We start from the raw sequence: 21,792 nt of genomic DNA, 5'->3' as shown, positions 1-21,792 counted from the left end.
ATTCACGTGTCGCATCTTCAGCGTGATAAACTGTGTTTTTAAAAGGAGATGAAAAGTCCCAACTTTTTAGAATGGCGCAACCAATCAATCAGCTTCACTCTTTCTGTCCTCCTGGATCAGCGGGTGAAATACTACATTTCCTTCCTCTTGAGAGATCGAAGCACCTGATCCTAGCACTCGTCCGCTCCTCCTCATGCACAAATAAAGATGGTGGTAGAGCTACTGCAAGGGATTTTACTTTAAAATCATTTTGCCATTCCAGTGACCTGTGGTGTTTTGTCCTTTAATTTCAGTTTCTTTAATTGTTTTATTCAGACATCAAACCAAACACACTTTGCTTATTTAGTTTCTTCTATTCTATTGTAGAATTTCTATACACAGTTTTGTTCCTGATCCTCCAATCATGAAGAATATTAACTTCTCCTGTTATACTGAACTTCCAGCCTCCTAACACACAGTATGAATGCAGATCAACCCCTGCTATCCGTTATCACCCAGATGAGGATGCGTTCCCTGTGGAGTCTGATTCCTCTCAAGGTTTCTCCCTATTGCCACCTCAGGGAGTTTTTTTTTTTTAATTAAATGCATGTTGCTGTTAAGGTATAAGCAAGTTTAAAAAAAAAGTATTTTGCTCATCACCAATCATTCCGAACCTTTGATCTTGAATGGAAATTGAACTTTGAATAGATTTAGTCTTTTGAATATGAAGATTGCAAACCATCAGTCCAGATTTTATATTTGTTGCTTTTACATTAAGCCTTTACAATCCCTGGTTAACTGCTGGGGTATGACAGAGGAGAAGGAGGATCCTGGGTAATTACTGGCAGTCGAACGCATTTTTAGACAACAAATGATCATCAGAGGGTTGAAACACCTTTCTACAAGTAGCACTCCGATTTATGGCAAGTTACTTTTGCTTTTACATTTAAATGCTGGAGGTGGAGGGTCCAAACATACCATGTCAGCTAGAGATAATCGTGGAAAAAGTGCTGGGTTTGTCATTGCTTTTCAGTCAGTCCAGAAAGCGAAGGCCAGCCATGTTCAGACTGCTTTGTGAGGGCTTGCAGGGATGGGGAACCAGTTTTTGCATATTTTACATGTCAATCTAAGTGGACAGATTTTAGTCATTAATAAAGGGAAGGCAAAGAACCCACAACTGGCACTATTATCAAAATATATTTTATTCTGGACTTTTTCCCATTTGATCGGGCTAAAAAAAAATTAAAAATTCAAATCACAGAAAGTCAAATCAACTTTGCAGGAAACTGAGCAAGAGGGGGAAAAAATGGGTGAGGGAAGATTAGGTCAAAAATGGCACAAAATGAAGGGGAGGTGTTGAACAGGTATTTATTTACATGGTCCACTATATTTACGATATGCCCGTGTTTGTATTTTTATTATTATTTTTATATATTTTGCGCAGATGACTACAAATAAAGCAGAATTACAAAACGATTCCAAAAGGAGTACAAAAAACAAAGGGAAAAAAAGAAAGAAAAGAGACACGGCGAGGTGAGTGCCAAGACCAAAAAAAGTCGCCGTGAAAAGCGTGTCTTTAAAAACCAAACACGTTATAAAATACCATTCCACTGTCATAGACAATATAATAAATAGGCGTCTTTATGGTACAATCTATGTAGTATCGATTAGTTCAAGCAAGCATCAAAATACTCATCTCTTTACAAAATTTTAGCGACAAAAAAAAAAAAATCAGCAAATTATGATTTAACAAAATAAAAAACAATTGGGATGCTAGAAGAGTTGGAAATGAACATCCTAAAGAACATAGCGTTCAAGTCAATACATGAGTGATAGATTTCTGTAAAAAAAAAAAAAAAAAGCATCAGGAATTAAGTGCTCGCCTGGTTTCTCGCGGGCGTTTTTTTACGCCCATATAAAGTGCAGAAAAGAAACGACTTTCCAGTCCGTCCCTTCACTTCTGCTTCTGGTGGAGGAGAGAGAAAAAGGAGAAAAAAAAAAAAAGACCGTCTAATGGTATTTTATAAAGAAACTCGCAAGCAGGTGATGTAAGCAAGAACGTCCGACTCACGAGTCAACTTCCCAAAACTCTGCATCATCAGAGTTGCGCTTTAGTCACGATCTCGAAGTAGCTCCGAAAAAACTTATTTACACTCAGAACGTTGAGTTCATAATGTAAACTGATTGAGATTTTATTTTAATTGTTTATTTATTTTTAGCATTCAATCTGTGGAAAAAGTTTTTTTCTTTTTTGGAAGAAGACATGATATCTGAACCGTGTTTACCGTGACAGGTAGCCAAAGATTTAAAAAGAAACCGCACTTGATGTTGAGCTTTAACAGCTCGGTAAAGATTAATGTTTTATTATTAACCGATTTTACTGTCTTTTTTGTTTATTTGCCTGAAATTTCAGTCGTGGGTTGTTTTCCGTATTCTAGCTATCGATATAACGTTTTTGTGGAATAGATCAGATAATAGAGTTAAAATGATCAACCATGTTTTTTTTTGTCTGCTCGTAATGTTGCATAGCTCGCATAAACAATAATAAGCTGTTTGATAAAAAACTAAAATCGGTACATAACGGCCGTCTTTAGACAGATCAAGTTATAAGGATGTCAAGTGTCTCACAAAAAAACAAACAAACAAAAAAAAATAAACAAGTCTAACTGCTTGGTGTTCAGTGTTATCAGAGGTCGGCCGGATGCTCTGTGAAGCTGGAGATCTGTCGCATCCTAACTTTTTGGATAAAAAAAAAATAAAGGGAAAAGTGATATTTTGGTGCGAGTTATTAGTCGTGTATCCCGAGTGAGAACGGAGAACAGTTCGTGTGATTTTGGCGAGGTGCACATTCCTTGTCGATGCACGGCTTCCCTCTTCGGCAGAGTCATTTCCGCAAGTCTAATACACAAACCTGAAAGACAGAATTAGCATTTGTAAGTTGAATGGTCACGTTTTTGATCAATTCATGATTAATAGTTAATCAGTGCGTTCTTGTGTAACATTACAGCAGTGACTGGAGGAGCCAATCACCAAAATTATTAACAATGAATGAAACGCTAACAAGACAGACATTATATTTATTTCAAACACTTTTAGTGGAACAATCAGGGGAAAAATAGTCATGTCAGACAAACAGAGTGTAAACAAACAATAATACCTGAAACTTCTATAAATACTGCTCGTCTCTCTGCTCTTATTTAGGAATGAGGCCACTAAAATTACAGCCAGTACTGCACACAAACTGAACTTCAAGGGCGCCCCCTGGTGTTCACATTGACTTACAGTATATGTTAAGAAATATTATAGAAATCATCATAGCTGTTTATCTTCAATCGTTGTCCTTTTGTTTTTTTAAAGCAAGTAATTCATAATTTATAATTCGTACATCAATTAATTAGTAACATTCCTTATGTGTGTCAAAGCTTTGATGATAAATAATGTAACTTTGTTTGGTGACTGTCAAAAGGAAGGTAAAAATCAACTTTTGCTTGCTACAATTATGCTAAGGGGAAATACTTGTAAAGAAGAAGATAACAAAAAAGATTAATTAATAAATAAGATCCACTTGACAACATGATCCAAAAATTAGAGACAAGTGAAAAGGACGAGTTAAAATAATATACAAAGATAAATGCATAAAAAAAAAAAAAAAAAAAAATTATATATATATATATATATATATATATTTTTTTTTAGGCATCTCTTTGGGCACCGCCTGATTCTGTACACGAATCAGTCGAGATTGTATAAAAATAAACAAACAATTTGGAGGCGTATAAAACCTGCCTAGGTTGCTTTACATACACTTTTGTAATATTTGTAAATAATAAATTGTAATAAAATATTAGAATCAGAATTGTATACAATCCTTGTAAAAATATCGTATCGAGAGGTGACAGTTATTAGGGACGGGAATCACTGATGTGGGTCATCGTTTAGAAAACACCTTTGACGTTTTGTCACTAAACAGGAAAGTCCACGTCCTTCCGCTTGACTCTCATGACCTTTTCGACAGCCATGTTGGATTTAGTCTTCTGCTAGGGGTGCAGAACTGGGAAGTGATCTGTTGTGTTTCCAAAACTTTCCTTGGGCGTGGTATTAATATGGACCTCAAAATGCCAGTATAATGATAATAATAATAATAATAATAATAATATAAAATAATAATATAAAATAATAATAATAATAATAATAGGAGTGGCCCCTAATAATGTCAGTGCACTAAACACTTTTGCATACCCAGGGTAAATTAATACATGCTGCATGTTCCTGTAAATTTGCAGAAACCTACCGAACCATCCGACGCACTCGCTCCTACTTTGTCTCCGCTGGAGTTCCAGCACACCTCGAAGATCCCGCCCGTTCCCCTGTAACTGTTCACTAGGGCGCCGCTCTGTGGGCACATCAAGAAATGCACACTCGAAAAATTATTGAAAAAAAAAAAAAAAAAGAATTAATGTCGAGTCTCGCCTGTAGAGGTCAGCATTACCTGTGTGTTCCAGATGTGGACGCATTTGTCGAAGGAGCCGCTGGCGAGGTGACGGCCGTCTGGACTGAACGCGACGCTGTAGACAGGCTCCTGGTGCCGCGTCAGCGTGTGTACGCAGACGCCGCGCTCTGCGTCCCACAGCCGCACCGTCGAGTCGAACGACGCGCTGCAGGAATGATGCGAGGAAAGGTTAGGTTAGGGTTTGCAGGAGCAGACGAGAAAGGGGTTTTATATCTATCGAGTCGTTTCAGCACATCTAGGGGGTTGTTTGGTACCTGGCCAGCATGAGATTGGCGTTCGGGTTGTTGGTCCCGGGTCCTGTGGGACTCCATTTGATGGTGTAGATCTCTTTGCTGTGAGCTTGCAGGTCATGAACGCAGGTGTCCTGCTTCATACTCCAAAGCTGCAAAGAAAGCCAAGTATGTAGCGTTACAGAGGAACATATACACGACTGTGTCTTATATCTCCAGGATGAAGCTCTACGACACCACCGTGCATGGAGTACGAGTAAGATTACACAGGATGGCTGTGAAAGAACATCTCATGTGTCCAAGTGATACAGATATAAAACGGGACGTTATTAACAGCACTGTGCCGTCACCTTTAGCGTCATATCGTCGGAGCAGGAGGCCAGAAGACTGCCGGTCGGATCCCACTTGATGGCGTTCACTTCGTTCTACAAAAACAGGGAAAAATTTTTTAAACAAGCAACAGGTGTGTTGACACGACAGACAGGTTTAAAAGCTAAATTTACAAAAGGATTGGAAAAAAAAAAAGCTGTAAAAGGCATTACCGTGTGACCCTGGAATGTTTTGACCGGTCGGTCCTGGCCCAGTTTACACACGTGGATGCACATGTCTGTGCTGCAGGACGCGAAGGTGTTATTGCTCTGCCAGTCCACGTCAAGGGCGGGAGCTACACACAAAATATAGACATTCGATTCATAAAGTAATTCTAAACAGATACGCAACATTACACAAGTTCACTGTATTCACAGACAACACTAAAATCAGATTCTTTTAGGGGGCGGAGCCACAAAAGAAACCACACCCACTCGTTTATTACAGGACAACAGTTTCCGTCAGGTGTTTAGATTTAGTTTGGGGTTAGTTGTTTTAAAAGAGACAGATGTAAATTCGCTTGGGTATCTTTTAGGTTTTGTAACGATACCGGTGCCAAATCAATATTTTTTAAATGGTGTCTGAAGCGATACTTATATCGATTATAAAAAAGGGCCACAACGAATGGTTGATGATATGTAATGTAAATACATTAACACAACTAATTTATAATCTACCTACTCCAAATACAGGTATTCCCCAACTTAGGAACGAGGTCCGTACTGGAAGCACATTTGCAAGTCGGATTTGTTCTTAAGTCCGACAAAGTGAGTCTTATACACCTTTGACACGAATATACAATGTAAAGTATACCAACACTACCACCATGTGGCCAACAACCGTAACCGCATCTAAGAAAATTAATCTCACAAATAGTGTTGTCTCTGCGCCTTAAAATCGCGGAGGGGAATCCCGGACGCCATTTTGTCCCAGAGCTGTTTTGTACTGTAAACTCTTTTGTTGATGATTTTCAGAAATTTGGATGATTCATGCATCGGGCTGTGTTGACCGAAACGTGAGCCATAAAAAAACTCTACATTTAATCTTTTAACCGAGATTCATGGCGTGACTTACCTGAATGGAATGGGAACTGCTGCTTCGCCTCTCCTGTGTGCGCGTCCCAAATAATTGTGGTCTGAAAGGAAGACAGGCGTTTTTTGCTTACAACACACAGAGCATCACTCAACCGATCATTTCTGCTCAGCACACAAAGCCATCGGTGTTACTGTACCTTATCGACGCCGGCGCTGAGAATAAAGTTGCCCTTCTTGTTCCACTTAAGGGCAAATATGGGTCCCTTGTGCTGGCCTAAAGTACTGGCGAGGTTACCTAAGAGGCACGTACGAGGGTTATTACTTATATAAAGGGCGTATGTTTAAACATTTTTATTAATCAATTTTTTAAAAAGTGGACGAATTTAGGTATGGTTTTGGAAAAAGACCAAAAATAAATGAATAATGAGTCTCATTGTGGGGTAGATAAATGGAGACATACCATCTTTAGTCCATATTCTGGCAAAGCCATCATAGGAGCCGGTAGCTAGCAGTGTACCTTCACTCTGGAGAGAGAGATAGAGAGAGAGTGAGAGAGACCGTGTGAAAAGGGAGATAGAGAAATACGAATAAAGCAGGAAAGGAGAAAGAGAGAGAAACATTTAAAGACAGACAGTTAATAATGCAAATCTGACAAAATGTCTGACTCTAAAATAATAGTGAGGTGGAGTGTGGAAAAAAAAAAAGCAAGCGAGACACATAACGTTGTAAAATTTCTAACAAATGGATCACTGCAAATCTACTTAATTTTTATCTCTATTCATTCACCCAACACACACTCTGCCTAGCAGGTACGAGGTTAACGTCCTGGCTGATTAAATAAACACACTACACAGTGTAAAGTAAAAAGGGAGGGGGGGGAGGGGTTTGGGCGGGGGAGTCGTGTGAAGGTTCTTCTCTCTAACCACGTTTCCTCTTCCAGAGAGAGGAGAGAAAGCTATGTTCAGCTTGTGCTGCGTCTCTCACATTCCAGTCCAGTGAGGTGACGTCTTTGTTGCTCGGCACGTCCTGGCCTCCCTCTCGGATGCAGTGGCGCAGCACCAGCTGGGTGGAGCCTCCCGAGCTGCTCTCGCTCAGGTTCCAGATCCTCGCCGTCGAGTCCCCGGACCTAAACACGGACACGGCACGAGTTAGCAAACAAGGTTTTGGCTCCGGTCGGCGTTTTTACCGTTTCTGTACGACGTGTGAATACAAAAGCGTGGTTTGTCTAAACGGATGAGACTGACCCTGAAGCGAGCAGGTCGCTGACCGGGTTCCAGGCGCAGATAAACACCTCGGATTCGTGTCCCCGCAGCACCATGGCCTTATGGGCCGGGATCTCCACCGCCCGGTCCACCTCCAACATGTCTGAGTGGTGGTCTGAAAAAAAAATACAAGAACGTGTGAATGCACAGAGAAAAGAAACGGATTATAAAAAAACAATCATGAAAAAAAAAAAATCAGATCATGAAGACCATCTCCTCCGTTCAGAGATTCTCATTTAGGTCACTATTTTCAGACCCAACTTCTCAAGAGTATTGCGTCCCCTCTTACTAGATAAGACGTGCGCGCCATTTCCCTCTCCATTCGCTGCACTCTCTCCATTCTTGGCGGCGGCGGCGGTAGTAGCGCTGCCTGCAGTCCCGGACGCTGCCTGTTGCTGCTGCTGCTGCGCCAGCTTGTCGCGATAAACCTGCTGACGCGTCTGCACCACGTCGGGCATCACGGCATCGATAAGGGACAGAGACTCGATCGGGCGACCGTCGAAAAGAGTGCCATCCTAAGAACACCGGAATGGATGATTAGTGCTAGATGAGGTGAGAGGTAGCCATAATGCTCACGCATGACTAGAAACGCATCAACATCATACAGTCGAATCCCGCAAAGTCGCCGTTCAGAGTTTGTGGCCTCAGTCATTCGCAGATTTTTCCTTACTAAAACCTAACTAAAAAAAAATTTGCGGAAAATATGCTCTAAATTTTTTTTTATGTACCAATATCTCATATTTCATGCGATTTGTAATGCTAAACGATTACGAACAAGATAATTCTGTAACAAATATTAACATCAATTCAGCTAAATTTCCAAATAAAATATAATACTGTATAAATTCCTTTGGTACTTTAGAGAGAACACAAAGCAAAACATGGCTTGTGATGGTGAATTATTACTGTATTTACCCTAAAGTACTGATACGAAAGAAAACGAAAGAGCATACCAAAGAAAACACGATTGCATGAGTTACAGTAAATATAAGGGCAACATCTGTATTTTACATTCTATTACTGCGAGAGACACAGCAGTACAGTACTGTTAAAGGTAAATGCAGTTTACCTTTACATTGTTATTATTATTATTTTTTTAAGTAATTTTGAGTACAATCAGGATATTTATAAAATCGTGATACTTATAGAATTTTTTACTTCCACACACTCACCTCGTTGATGCTGACCTCAGCCTCGACATACTGCAGGCCCTTCTGGATGATGGAGATGAGCGCGGCGGGGGGGACGAGAGCGCCGTTGATGTTCGACTGGCTGATGTGGCTCTCTATGCCAAACGTGAAAGCTGAGTGAGAGAATCCTGCAGAGAGAGAGACTAAGAAATTTAACTAGATAGTAAACATTTGTCTCTCTTGAACAAACCGTGCTCATTAGCATGCCGGATTAGTCACAGAGATGAATTTCAGATTAGTTAGTGATATGCCAGCTATAATTTGCAGCATGTATCGTCCTCATTATACTACTGAAAGTACTAGTAGTTTATTATTTATAAACGTTAACCTTCTGGACTGTACAGTAAAACTTTTAGCGTTGCAGCCCGACATGCTTTTTTTCCCCTCCTCCTTACCCGACTCCTGTAGGTATCTGTACACCAGAAAGTTGACCTCATCGCTGCTTATGCTCATTTTGGATCCTGGCAAAAAACCAAGACGTCAGGGCGAGAAAGGAGCCTGTGGAGAGCGGGATGAAAAAATAAATATTAATTAGGATAATATTTTTATAAAAGTAAGATATGAATCTATATTCGTGAATACATCACTGTCTGTGGTTTTGCATTATGGCGGGAAAAAAGGAAAAAAAAAAAAAAGAGAAAAGCGCATCTGTTTCTAACAATGTCTGAAATCACAGGTGATGAGAGGTGTAAGATCTTCCATGACTTGGTTTCATTCCATCAGTTGGTGTTCATCGAGAAATTATAATGAGATAGAAACCACACATCTTTCTTTAATTATTATTAATAAAAAAGTAAATTACAAATCGAATCACTGATTTACTGGTGGTGTGGAAATGAGGGCTGTTTGTGTGACCTGAACGGCTCTTAGTTGCGGGTATGATTAAAATCAGATCGTTTTTATGAACATCCCAGTCACGACCAATCAAATGGAAAACCAGACAATTCTGGTCACTGGCAGATCAGCCAGTTTATCTAATTATATTATTGAATTATTTGTCACATGTACATTACAGCACAGAATTGTTGTTTTTTTCCTCGTATCCCAGTTAGGAAGCTGAGGGTCAGGCAGAATACAGCACCTACTCATCTCCGGTGTATGTGGATGTGTGTTTAATCGGACAACAACGGATCAATTTTAGAAAATTAAATGAGCTCCAGGTTTTGCTCTAAGGAACGACAAGCGGTTTGTCGGCTGTGTTTGTTGAGGTCCAGAAGAAGAAGGAAGGAAGGAAGGCAGGAAGGCAGATGCTTCGCTTTAGTTGTTTTATCAGCTGTTGCTAGCGCTGCAAAGAAATCCCCACACTGCCGGCGCTGCCTGATGACATCAGCATGTGTCCTACACATGCTCAGAGCCAAAAAGTCACATAACTTCTGATCTGCCTGTTCGGAGTCTGGGTCACTTCCATATGTGGTCATTAGATTAGAATAAAAACAGGGAGATAGGAGTTTAAGTCACATGACCCCAAACAGGACGCATATCCCACCAAAGACCGCATACGAAAGTGATGGGATTTATGTCTAATAAACGATCTGCAATTATTGTGAGATATTGTATAATTTTTAGGATAAATAAAATGTTTTAAGTCACTCCAGGCTAGTAATGTGAGCGTAGCACAAAGTTCTTAAGTCTCAAAATACAAATAAATTTACACTGCCGTAGATTACAGAAGTGTGCTAGTTAAACTATTCAAAGTGGAATAAGTTGATAAAGGTTTACATTAGTTAGTGAGTGTTTGTACAGAAAGCATGATTCGGGAACTAACATATCTTTGGATCCTTTCTATCCCAAAATAATAGGATTCTCATGATTCTTTTAGAAAAGCGCGACAGTGTGTGTAAAACTCACCATGAGATCAAGCGTGGATCAGACGCTCACACATCTGAGGTCCATTGGTAAGCATGGCGGAAATTCTTCACCCTGATTGGTCAGATGTTAATAAAAGAAGTCAGAAAACATCTCATGACAAACAGAACAAATCTACAAATGCATACGGACAAACATAAGATAAAACAATAATGTTTTAGGTTTACGGATGGAATTGATTGAAGAGCCATGAAGTGAAGAACAACCTTAACTTTACAATATGCATGAAGATTTTCCATATGTGTTACATATAACGGTTTAGGCTTTAACATTATATAGTTAAAATCTGCGAGTCTATGCACAAGCTCAGGATTAATTAAAAACAGAAGTATTAACGAAAAGATGTTGGACACACACACACACTATATATATATAAAGCAAGTAGGATGGAATAATGCACAATAAGGCCACTGCCTGCATTGGTCACGTGGTCCACTTCTAAACAGACAGGAAAACAAACAAACAAACACGCCAAAAAAGTAAGGATGCTAAGGGCGGCGTCACAAATCACTTCAAGGGGAACAGAAAGTGTTCCAAATCTCAACCTGACACACCGTGTGTGTGTGTGTGTGTGTGTGTGCGCGCGCGCACAATAGTGCACTTCGGGATAGAGCACATGGAACAAATCAGCACGCCGCCGCTTCAATAACGTTAAAGATATAATAATACATCAAATTCTATATTATTTACAGATTATAGAACAGAGCTTAAGCTTAGCTTACACATTTGGCGCTCAGTTAGCAAGCAAATGTAAACTGGTTATTAGCTAAAATGACGAGCTGTTTTAATATTTAACCTACAAGTGTAAATTATTACTATTATTTTTGTAATGATTATTTTTGTTAATAGTGGTAGTATTGATTGTAGAAGTGGAACATAAGACAAATAAACAAGCAGCTACTTAGCTTGCTAGTTAGCAAGCGTTAGCGGTAAAGCCGGCTCTGCGAAAGAAGTTAGCCAAGTTAGCTAATGCTAAGCTAAATCTCTATTATAAGTGTAGTTTACTACCACAAAATGCGTTTACATTTGCAGTTATTACAGACGTTATACTGATATTAATTCGACATTAAACCTTTCTTTGGTCAATACCGTGTGTTTAATACGAAAAGAAAACTCGGAGAAACACCCATCCCCCAACTCACTACTACACTCCGGCTCGATCCTAAACACCTCCTCACTACACTACACAAGGGACGAGAACTAAAATGGCGTCGACGCCGGATTGTAGAGCACCTCACATCCCAAACGGCTCCATTCAGGACGCGACCCGAAGCAGACAGCCTTCTCGTGCACATGCTAGCACGGTTAGCAGACACACAAACTCTCTGAAACGTGACCTCGGCATCAACAAAACTTAAAAAAAAAAAAAAAAGTCTTAAAACATTAAAAGTGTAAATATGGAGAGACTAATTTCCCTACAAAATAACAGAATGAGAAAGAAAAACCGCGCGCGCTACCCACGGCTGCAGGGTTAGCCGTGTAGCTAGCGCACGAGAGCAGGCCTCGCGCACTTTGCGCTAACTTGAAAGTGCTTACGTTGAGATCCTGGGTCACGCGCCGGGGATTGTTTTTAATATATATTTTTTTAAATCCAGACGTCGCACGAGATCTTGTTTGATCTGTTTATACTCCAACGGCGTTGTTTTGTGTTTGTTTGCGCAGGCGCAATGAGCATTAATCTGTGTAATACGGAGTAAATCAGACTTTGAGAAAGTCGCACAGGAGAGCGAGCTAGTCGGCTCAGAGGAAGCAAAACTGACGTCACCAAAAAACTCTGTGACCTTCCGGGAGAAAATGAGGCGGAAGTTGCCAGGGCTACAATTGTGCTTTACAGTACACACACTACTGTGTAGTGTGCTAGAGTGATGTGTAGTGTGCTAGAGTGGTGTGTAGTGTGCTATCTAGTTAAACAGTATGCAGGATTATTATTTATTATTTTTAATTTCTTTTTTTAAATGTCAATGCTCAAATACAATGGGGTGTCGAGCTGGCAACCCGGTGCATAACTGCCACAGAAATGATGGGCAGAATCTCTCTCTCTCCCACACACACACACACACACACACAGTTATTTTAGTTGTAAAATATAGTTGCGAATCAACATTTATTGGGCCTAGTCACCTGCGCCATCACCGCCCAGGCGTGTGTTCACGTGATATGCAGCTAAATCTCACGTGAAGGCACTGTGCCACGCCCGGGGCCCAGAATCTCAGGCATCCTAATTGCAGCAGATTCCAACCTGTGTGTTGATGCTTTTGGCTTTTTGAGCATGTTAAGACCCACAGAAAGCCTAGAAGAACTTAGAACAAGAGAGCCCTTCACACACTATGATGTCATCGGATTGCTGTCATAGTGCTCAGGCACTATGTAATTACTTATACTACTATAATGATAACTAATTAACTTTGCACAGTTATTACAAGTGCCATATATAATAAAAGTCAAAGGGCACAGATTTTTGCCGGCAACATATCACGGGTCAGTGATAATCAAAAAATGTATATGTGCTTATGTGTAAGGCTTACTGGTGTGTGTGAACGGGAAGGCTTCAGACATCAAACTGTGCCATTGGGTTTTCAGATATATCAGGTAGAACTAAAGTTATCATTACTTTTATAAAGGGTAAATTTTACCACTACCGGAATATGGGAATGACATTGCAAATATGTAGGACCTAAAAAAATGAGTGTATCGTTGTTATTTTTTGGTCGTAAAAACAACTATCAAAACATGTGATCATGTGTATCTGTGCTATTTATTTTCTGCACAGTCAGGTTTAAATAGTTGTTTTAAAATAAAATAACACTCAGTGAGCCCTATATATATATTGTTTATAAAAAAAAAACTGCGAAACAAATGATTGCTAAAATTCTTTGAGTTTTAAGGGATAAATCCTTTTTTTAATTTTTAATTTTAATGTATTATTTTTTTAAGATTAGGTTTCTTGCATGTGAATGATGGCTCAGGTCTTCTTTCTAAATGTTATTTCTCTAAGAAATAAACAAACAAATAAATATTTTGTTCTTTTTCTTTTCCTTACTCATACATTAACGAGGGAATAAAATAAAATAAAAAAAAACTAAATCAATTGCACATTTAAGCCTCAGTTTCAAATTGTTGTTGTTACGGTTAGTTATTACTTGTTTTTTTTTAATTTATTGCGAGCTAGAGGTTTACCCGTGGCTTTGCCTGTGTGAAGATCCTGACGCCTGCATGCTATCATTACCTGTAAACAGAGTTCGGTGTCAACTCGCTGCTGCTCTTTACGGGTTTCAGTAGCTGTGAGCTTGGCCTAACGTACCCGTTTTTCACTTTTGTACAACACTTGTGACACGTTCACAGGATGACATAAAAGTTGATGATGATGATGATGATGCCTACAGTTACATTAAGCAAATAATGCGTTTGTGACATGCTTACAACTGACCTACCCGTGCAAACAAACAATCACTGCCCCGAGGGGGATTCACGGTTTTGCCGTAGACGATGCTGGCTTCTGTTACATTCAGTGAGGAACGCCTGCCACAGATCTGCCTGCACAAACAGACACCAACAAGAGAATTTCTTAGATAATAATGGCAAAATAGTCTATTTTATAGTGTGTAGTGACACACCAATAATAATAATAATAATAATAATAATAAAAATATAGTGCAGCCACCATGAAAAAACCTTTCTTAAGATATTTAATTAATATAACCCCATTATTATATTTATTTTATTCTGTATTTGTCAGTTTCTAAAACATTAAAGTTTCCAAGTTTTTCAAACAACAACAACAACAACAACAACAAACAGACAGCACTGCACCGAAAGCGATAATACAGCATAAAATAGAATCAATCAATCAAAAATTTGTTTGCACTGGTAGTCCTGTCACAGGTGTGTCACAGACGTGTTCCCCTCTCCCTAGAGTAACAGTATGCAGCATCAGCTTTTGTGTCATTCATTCCCCGCCGAATGTAACAGTAGACAGCATTGTCTAGAGCGGGATTGGGTACATCAGGCCGAGCTCAGGTAATGTTAGCACGCAGGAGTCAGGATCTGCACTCAGGTGGGGTTCCCCTCTAGTACTCAATTAACTACTGTCAGAGCTGCTGTTACTGAAAATCAATCAACTCCTTACAACCAATCAGAATCCAGAATTCAGCAGCACCGCAGTGTTACTCACGGCTCAGCAGTTGCAGTTCTGATCTAATGATCCAAAGGTTGTAAGTTCAAATCCCAGGATGACTCGAAAGCTACTGACCTTTAACTTCAACTGCTCTGCACTGTGCTTAAAATTCTGCTTCGCTTTTGAGAAGAAAAATAAAGAAATAAATAAACACCTGACTGCACATAAACAGGAAGGCAAGCTATCCGAGTTCTCAGGAAATGACTTAACTCCTGTTCATTATTCGTCTTGATTTCTTCTTAAAGTGTAAAGTGTTATCCATGAGCATAAGGAGTCACGTCATCATGTGTTCGAAAGTGCAGGGGAAATGAAACGTTGCTCTCTGTGTAATAGATGAGCATGATTTGCAGAAGTAGGAGCGCAGCAGGGGGCTGATGTGTGTTGTGGGAACTCAACAATCTCCTACACTTTAGTCCTTATTTTAAATGCGGGTGCAGAAAATGGAGCTCAGCGGGGATCCTGGCGTGTGTTCATGTATTAATGGCCACACACACACACACACACACACACACACACAAACTGTGTAAGCCTTTTATAGCCAACATGATGCTGTTTTATGTTTATGTTCTCAATGGCTTAAATTCTAACCACTGGCCATCGATCAACATTCAAATTATAAACACAGCAATATATGAATAAAAGATAATAGAATGTTACAGAAAAGTTAGAAAACCCTGGGACTGATAAATGTCTATAGTGATATATATAGAAGACAGGCTCAGATCATGGCTCGAGCGTACTGAGAAAACTTTCCACCTTGATGGTATTCAAGCACTGGTGAAACACTGGGATTAGTACATCAGGGGATTATAGAGAGATAAAGGGAGTTTTCACTCTCATAACTGTGTTCTCTTATTTTTCACAATCAAAAGTCCTGCTTTAACTTGAACACTCGATATAAACACCGGATTTAATTACGTACTACGATAAATGTTTTTGTACATGGTCTCCATCTCAATCCGACTCTATTATTTATTTGTTTTATCCTTTAAAATAGTGACCCAATACATAATACTCAAATATTACTAAAAATGAGTTGAACTACAGAACCATGTTTGCACGCCAACAGAGCCCCTCGGTGGTGTGATGCTGCATTGACCATCTGTGTACATGTTTATGCTGATTATTTATTTCACTATTTAAGTAAATAGGTTAAGCTACAGTATATTTAAATAACTTTTAAACATACTTAATGAATTACCATCATGTATTACTATTTTTCAAGAGTTTACTGCAGACTAAAATTTACAATATAAGGATGTGTACTATGTATAATACAATAATAATAATAATAAATGGTGGTCCAGGGTTGAGGGTTCGATTCCTGCCTCGCAGAGTTTGCATGGCTCACAGTCCAAAGACAGGCAGGTTAGGATAATTGGCGTTCCCAAATTGCCTGTAGTGTGTGAATGAGTGTGTGCAATGGATTGGTACCGAGTACAGGCTTGTGCCCAAAGTCTCCTGGGATAGGCTTCAGGATTCCCGCAACCCTGTACAGGATAAACTCTCAAGAAAAAGAGTGAATGAACGTACAATAAAAAGTAGGGTTACGATTGTTCGAAATACTGATATCCTGAGTATAAATTTTATTTATCTTAGTCGTCTAGGTAGCCCCACACGGAAAAAAACTATATAAACATATATGTTTTAATATAGGTTTTGATATAGGTTTTTAATATATGTAACCTATATAAAATTGGCCGTTTTCCTATATTATATGTACATATATGCATACATATATATGTGCATATACAGTATGTCCCTATATAGGTACATGTATTCACGTATATATATATATATATATATATATATGCATTACTAAAATATAGGTGCATATATGCACACATGTAGGCATTTGGCAGACGCTCTTATCCAGAGCGACTTTCCCTTTTTTTTTTTAATCTCATTACACATCTGAGCAGGTGAGGGTTAAGGGCCTTGATCAAGAGCCCAACAGTTGCAACTTGGTGGTTGTGGGGTTTGAACCTGGGATCTTCCCAACCGTAATCCAATGCCTTAACCACTGAGCTACCCCTGACCCATGCATACATGTACCTATGCGCATATATGCACCTCAATTTTGCAGCATATATATTATCATACATATGCATATATCCTCATATAGGTTCTTTCCATATGGGGCTTTATTGGTCATTCTCGCCTTTAAATAAATTAACAAACAAATAAATAAATAAAAATCCTATCAGGTTACGAGATATCTAGCTAACAAAGGAAAATGATAATCATTGACCAGATTAGTCAGTAAACCTCTGAAATCCCATCAGACTAGCTTATTTTAGCAATCCATTCTTACTACTATGAATTGTACAGAATTCTATAAATAAAAAGAGATCCAGTCCACTCAGAAATCCCCTGAGGCTAGCTTATGTAAGCTAGCAAGCATTATCAGGGAGCTGTAAAGAAATTCACATTACTGTAATTTAATTCCTCTGAAAAATTTCCTGACGTTAACATTTGCTAGCAAGCACTAACAAGAGGATTTATAATAAAAAAAAGTAAATTTCTAATCCTGTCAGAAATCCCATCTCATCATCTTTTTCATAGTGAGCTAACTAGCGATAGCATGGAAAACAAACAACCTCAGGTTAGCTTGTGTTAACTGGGTTACGTGCACAGAAGGCAAAATAGATTTCTATGAATTTCTACGCTAATAATTGCAGTCAGATTTTATTTTATTTTTATATATATTTTTTTACAATTTTTTATCAAGCGCTAACAGGGAAATTCACAGGCATCTATTAACAAGACACCTACAGTACTGTCTCTGAGGTTAGTTTGTTTTTGTTAACTAGCCAACTAGCATTATATCCTGGCAATAGGTGAGCTTGTCTTGTGTTTATTAGCTAGCAAGCATTAGCAGGGAGGTTTAGAATTTGAATAAATGTACAAGATTTCTAATCTCCTCAGAAATCCACCCAGATTAGCTAGCTAGCTAGCAAGCATTAGCAGGGAAGTTTATGATATGTTCCTATGATATCCATCATTCCTGTCAGAAATTATCTCAGGCTATCGAGTGGGTGCTAGCTAGCTGGGAAAAACTAAAACTCCACCCAAGCATCTGAATAACATTTGAAGACTTTTGAGCTGGTACAAGCAAATGGTACAAGGTTCAGCAAAATAGTTTTTTGTAGAGGGATAAGCTTAAAACTGAAAAGGAAAAATAAAATTCTAAATGGAACATTTTCTGGTGCGGATCCAGAGGCATTGCGAATGTTCAGAGCCGCTTTATCACATGCAAGCTAACAGCGAATGTAGATGACTACGCTTATGTAGAGGTTAGAGATCGCTCCCCTCTCTAACCGCCTTACTTAATCTTTTGATAATATACCTTTATAAAAAGGGCAAATCTAATCTATTTTTCTGTTCAAAGATCTTCATGCTCTTTTAACGTGTGTGTGAGTGTGTGTGTGTTAATATTCCTTTGCCAGAAGCAAATCCTTCCATGATGCGTCTTCACAACCTCCGCCAGCGACAGCGTTTTCCACTCAAGGAGAAAATAAGTGCTGTTATTGGGAAGAGCGAGTCAAGAACGCCGTTTCTGTGCACCTTTCAGTTCATAATCTGCCAGCTTTTTTATCCCGAGGAATGCCGGCTTTGACCGGGACTAAAGGCTTGATTATGATTTGTTGGTGAAGATGGTGATGGTAGTGAAAGACTCATCTATGTGATTGCCTGATGCTGTAACGCAGCCAACGGGTGTGAAAGAGAAGTGTGTGTATTTCTCTCCCTCTCTCTTTCTCTCTCTCTCTCTCTCTCTCTGTGTATGTGTGTACAGTATGTGTGTGTTTAGAGATTTCGAGATGCCATGGCGTGTTCAGAAATCCTCCTTTCTCCCCTTTAAATCGTTTGATAAATGGCAGCCCTCGCCTCGATTCCACCACAGGAGGCCTAATGACTTCCCATTAGATTTCTGACTTTGTCCGACGCCGACTATTTCAGTCCTGCGATTCTGATTTCTGAATCGTCCACAGGTACAGAGTGAGTTCTTTAATCTTCAAGGAGCATTCAAGTCAAAGTGGGACAGAAAACAGTTATGAGAGTCAAAACTCCCTTTATCTCTCTATCCCCTGCTGCACTAATGCACTTACCATCATCAGCGTTTTTTACTGGTAGAAAGTTTTCGGACTGCCTACTTCACGTCTGAAACGCTGGCCTCCTTGGAACTCCTTTAATGAGCCAAACAAGTGGAAATGTCTTGGAGCGAGGTCAGGACTGTACTGTATGTGGCAATAACTCCTGTAATGTGCAAGCTAGGTGATAGATAAAGCTTCTATCAGTTTTAAAAAGAGTTTTGTTAAGGGATGTTTTTTTTTTAACATTCATGGAAGAAGTTTTCTGTTAGTTGGAGTAGTAGAAATGATGCAGCTGCAAGCACTTTCGGGCAGTGAAGCATCAATTCATCAGCAGTGGACAGCGTGCCACATACACGCCATGCTGTCTCTTCAGAGAATGCTGAGCCAGCAAAGACTTTCCCTTTATTTATAATTTTTTAATATACTTTATATAGGGTTTGGGAAACGCGGCAGATGGTGAACAGGCTGCTGTTCATGCCGTGTCTTTGAAAAGTGATGTAATTACTCTTACTCTTCAATAATTTACATTGCCTCAATATGAGCATGAAGATAAAGAGTGTTAGGAGAGGACATGCGCCACCATTTGACTGAAACTTTGGAAAAATAACATGCGGTGGACTCTTTGGTGGACGTTTGGTTATAAAATGCTTGACGCAGTTGAAAGTAAGTCGTTCCTACTCGGAGCTGATTTTTGCACTCCAGCCCTGAATACACACGGGTCTTATAAAAGCCCTTTACGACGTTCGGCGTGCCGCTCTGGTTCAGCAGGAGGAAGAGGGACGATTATCGAGGTTGACTCAGCAAAGCAGGTTATTAGCTGCTAGCTTTGGATCGAGGGGATTTATTTAAGTAGACAGACCACACGCTGTGCATTTTTAAGCTGTTTGGCCTTCTTTTGAACTAACTTGTGTGTCTAATTAAGGAAGAAATAAGGAGAGAGAGAGAGAGAAGAAAAAGAAAGAAAGAAAGAAATAATGACAATATGAGTGACTTCTGAAACTTGGACACTGAGAGAGCACTCAGATTATTCCACCCAGACCTGCGTATAATGACTAGGATGTGTTTTTCCACTTGCAGTAGACCTAACACCTGTTATAGATCAGATCGGCGAAACCACTTCATCCTAAACAAACTTGTATTTCTAAGAACGATCAAAATGTTATGCTTTCTGCATCTTGCAGAAAATTCTTCTTTATTACATTTATCATCCTGATCCCTGTATTACTGCTCCATGATTTCTAGCTTTCCCAGCATACACACGGCTTACAATAAAAGTGTTGCACTTCTAATTTATAGGCTGTTTTGAATTTATACCTGAATAACTGTAATTATCTCCTTCTGTCTAGGGAAAAGTATTAACCCTAAGTGAGAACGGAATGTTGGGAGCTGTCAGGACATCACTGTCTTGTCTTTTTTTTTTACTTTTATTCCTCAGGCTATCTGAAACCTAAATATGTCCAAGAAAGTAAAATCTCAAAACAGAAACTGGCCAATTGATTAAAAAAAATTGTAAATAAATAAATAAATAAAAATCCTTAAAAAATATATGTAGATGTAAATGAGGTCCTTTGATTGAGAGGTCTTGCAAAACCCCCAGTGACCCAATGTACTTCTCGGGTCTTTTAAACTACACTTAAAATGACGTTTTTTAGTCCCACATTCATGCTCTCTCTTTCCAACCTATAATAGACGAGGAAGTTCTTGTAACCAGGCATAACGCAGATGATGGCATTTAAAAAAAAATTTTACACACTGACAATAAGATTAATTAAACATTGCCAATGCGGCTAATCTGCATGTCTTTGAACTGTGGGAGGGAACTGGAGAATCGGGGGAGAGACACCACCAAGCACAGGGAGAACATGCAAACTCCATGCACGCAGACCCAGAGGCGGGAATCGAACCCTGGAAGGTGTAAGGCAACAGTGCTAACCACTAAAGCCACTCTGCCACCGCACTCACTGTATAGGCATTTACTTTACAAAGAAATAAAAAGGTACTTGTCTAATAATGTCTTTTCTTGCACTGACCTGAATGCAATCTAAACTAATCTAATCTAATCTAATCTAATCTAATCTAATTCAATCTAATCTAATCTAATCTAATTCAATCTAATCTAATCTAATCTAATCCAATCCAATCTAATCTAATCTAATCTAATCTAATCTAATCCAATCTAATCTAATTTAATCTAATCCAGTCTAATCTAATCCAATCCAATCTAATCTAATCCAATCCAATCCAATCTAATCTAATCCAATCCAATCTAATCTAATCTAATCCAATCTAATCCAGTCTAATCTAATCCAATCCAATCTAATCTAATCCAATCTAATCTAATCCAATCCAATCCAATCTAATCCAATCCAATCCAATCCAATCCAATCTAATCTAATCTAATCCAATCCAATCTAATCTAAGCTAATCCAATCTAATCTAATCCAGTCTAATCCAATATCCTCCCACCTATCTCAGCCCTGACTGAACCCCCCTGTTTATTATTCCACTTGTACCACAGTAATTAGTTAATGATTGCAATTCTTACTTTATTAGCGATTTAATGGCACGTACAGGTTCACGCCTTCACGTAGGTTATAAAACTGTCGGCTCTGTCTTTAAGCTTATAAAACTAAAGTGTGGCGGAAACACACTGGAGACTCCTTCGTAAACAACTACGATTGATTATACTTATCACACCACTGTAAAAGTGTGAGAGCACATGGAACACGAATAGCTCTATGAGAATTCCTTGTGAACCTGGTTGGCCCGGATTAGATACGTTTCTTATAAGCTATATATCTAAACATGTTTTGACTTTTATCCCTCAGGCTAGCATTTTTCCCAAACATCTCACCTCCATTAGAAAACGCTGCACCAAGTGCTATCGTTCTTTCCTGCTCATCTTAAACAAGACCCTGTCACTAATGCCTTGCTTAAATGTTCAGACCGTTCAGTGTAATCATTAATGCTGTGTATACACAAGAGCAGGAAGCTTCATTCATCTGTAAATTGATTAGCCGTCCTGAAACGTGTGGTTAATTAACCGGAGCAGGTCGCATTATAAATATTAACGAGCTTGTTTTT

General features: G+C 39.1%; 1 protein-coding gene across 2 annotated transcripts; it reads right to left on the bottom strand.

The window, feature by feature from the left end:
• Positions 1–1,163: 1,163 nt before the first annotated feature.
• Positions 1,164–12,173, bottom strand: tbl1xr1b (TBL1X/Y related 1b). Of its 2 annotated transcripts, none has more exons than XM_053501122.1 (16): positions 11,977–12,173; positions 10,423–10,494; positions 8,970–9,072; positions 8,557–8,702; positions 7,674–7,899; positions 7,367–7,499; positions 7,107–7,248; positions 6,583–6,646; positions 6,320–6,417; positions 6,163–6,223; positions 5,262–5,383; positions 5,070–5,144; positions 4,744–4,871; positions 4,469–4,634; positions 4,271–4,372; positions 1,164–2,890 (listed from the first exon to the last, which is right to left on the bottom strand). In XM_053501122.1, the coding sequence occupies exons 3-16, from the start codon at positions 9,025–9,027 to the stop codon at positions 2,864–2,866; spliced, it is 1,548 nt and encodes a 515-aa protein (XP_053357097.1). In that variant the 5' UTR covers positions 9,028–9,072; positions 10,423–10,494; positions 11,977–12,173; the 3' UTR covers positions 1,164–2,863. The 2 variants fall into 2 exon arrangements, with proteins under 2 accessions (XP_053357097.1, XP_053357106.1); XM_053501131.1 differs by lacking the exon at positions 11,977–12,173 and adding an exon at positions 11,530–11,560.
• Between the last annotated feature and the right edge of the window lie 9,619 nt (positions 12,174–21,792).

Source organism: Clarias gariepinus, chromosome 1 (genome assembly GCF_024256425.1).
Source record: "Clarias gariepinus isolate MV-2021 ecotype Netherlands chromosome 1, CGAR_prim_01v2, whole genome shotgun sequence".
NCBI classification, from domain to species: domain Eukaryota; kingdom Metazoa; phylum Chordata; class Actinopteri; order Siluriformes; family Clariidae; genus Clarias; species Clarias gariepinus.
Note: the sequence above shows the minus strand (reverse complement) of the source record. Positions and strands in the feature narration are given on the sequence as shown.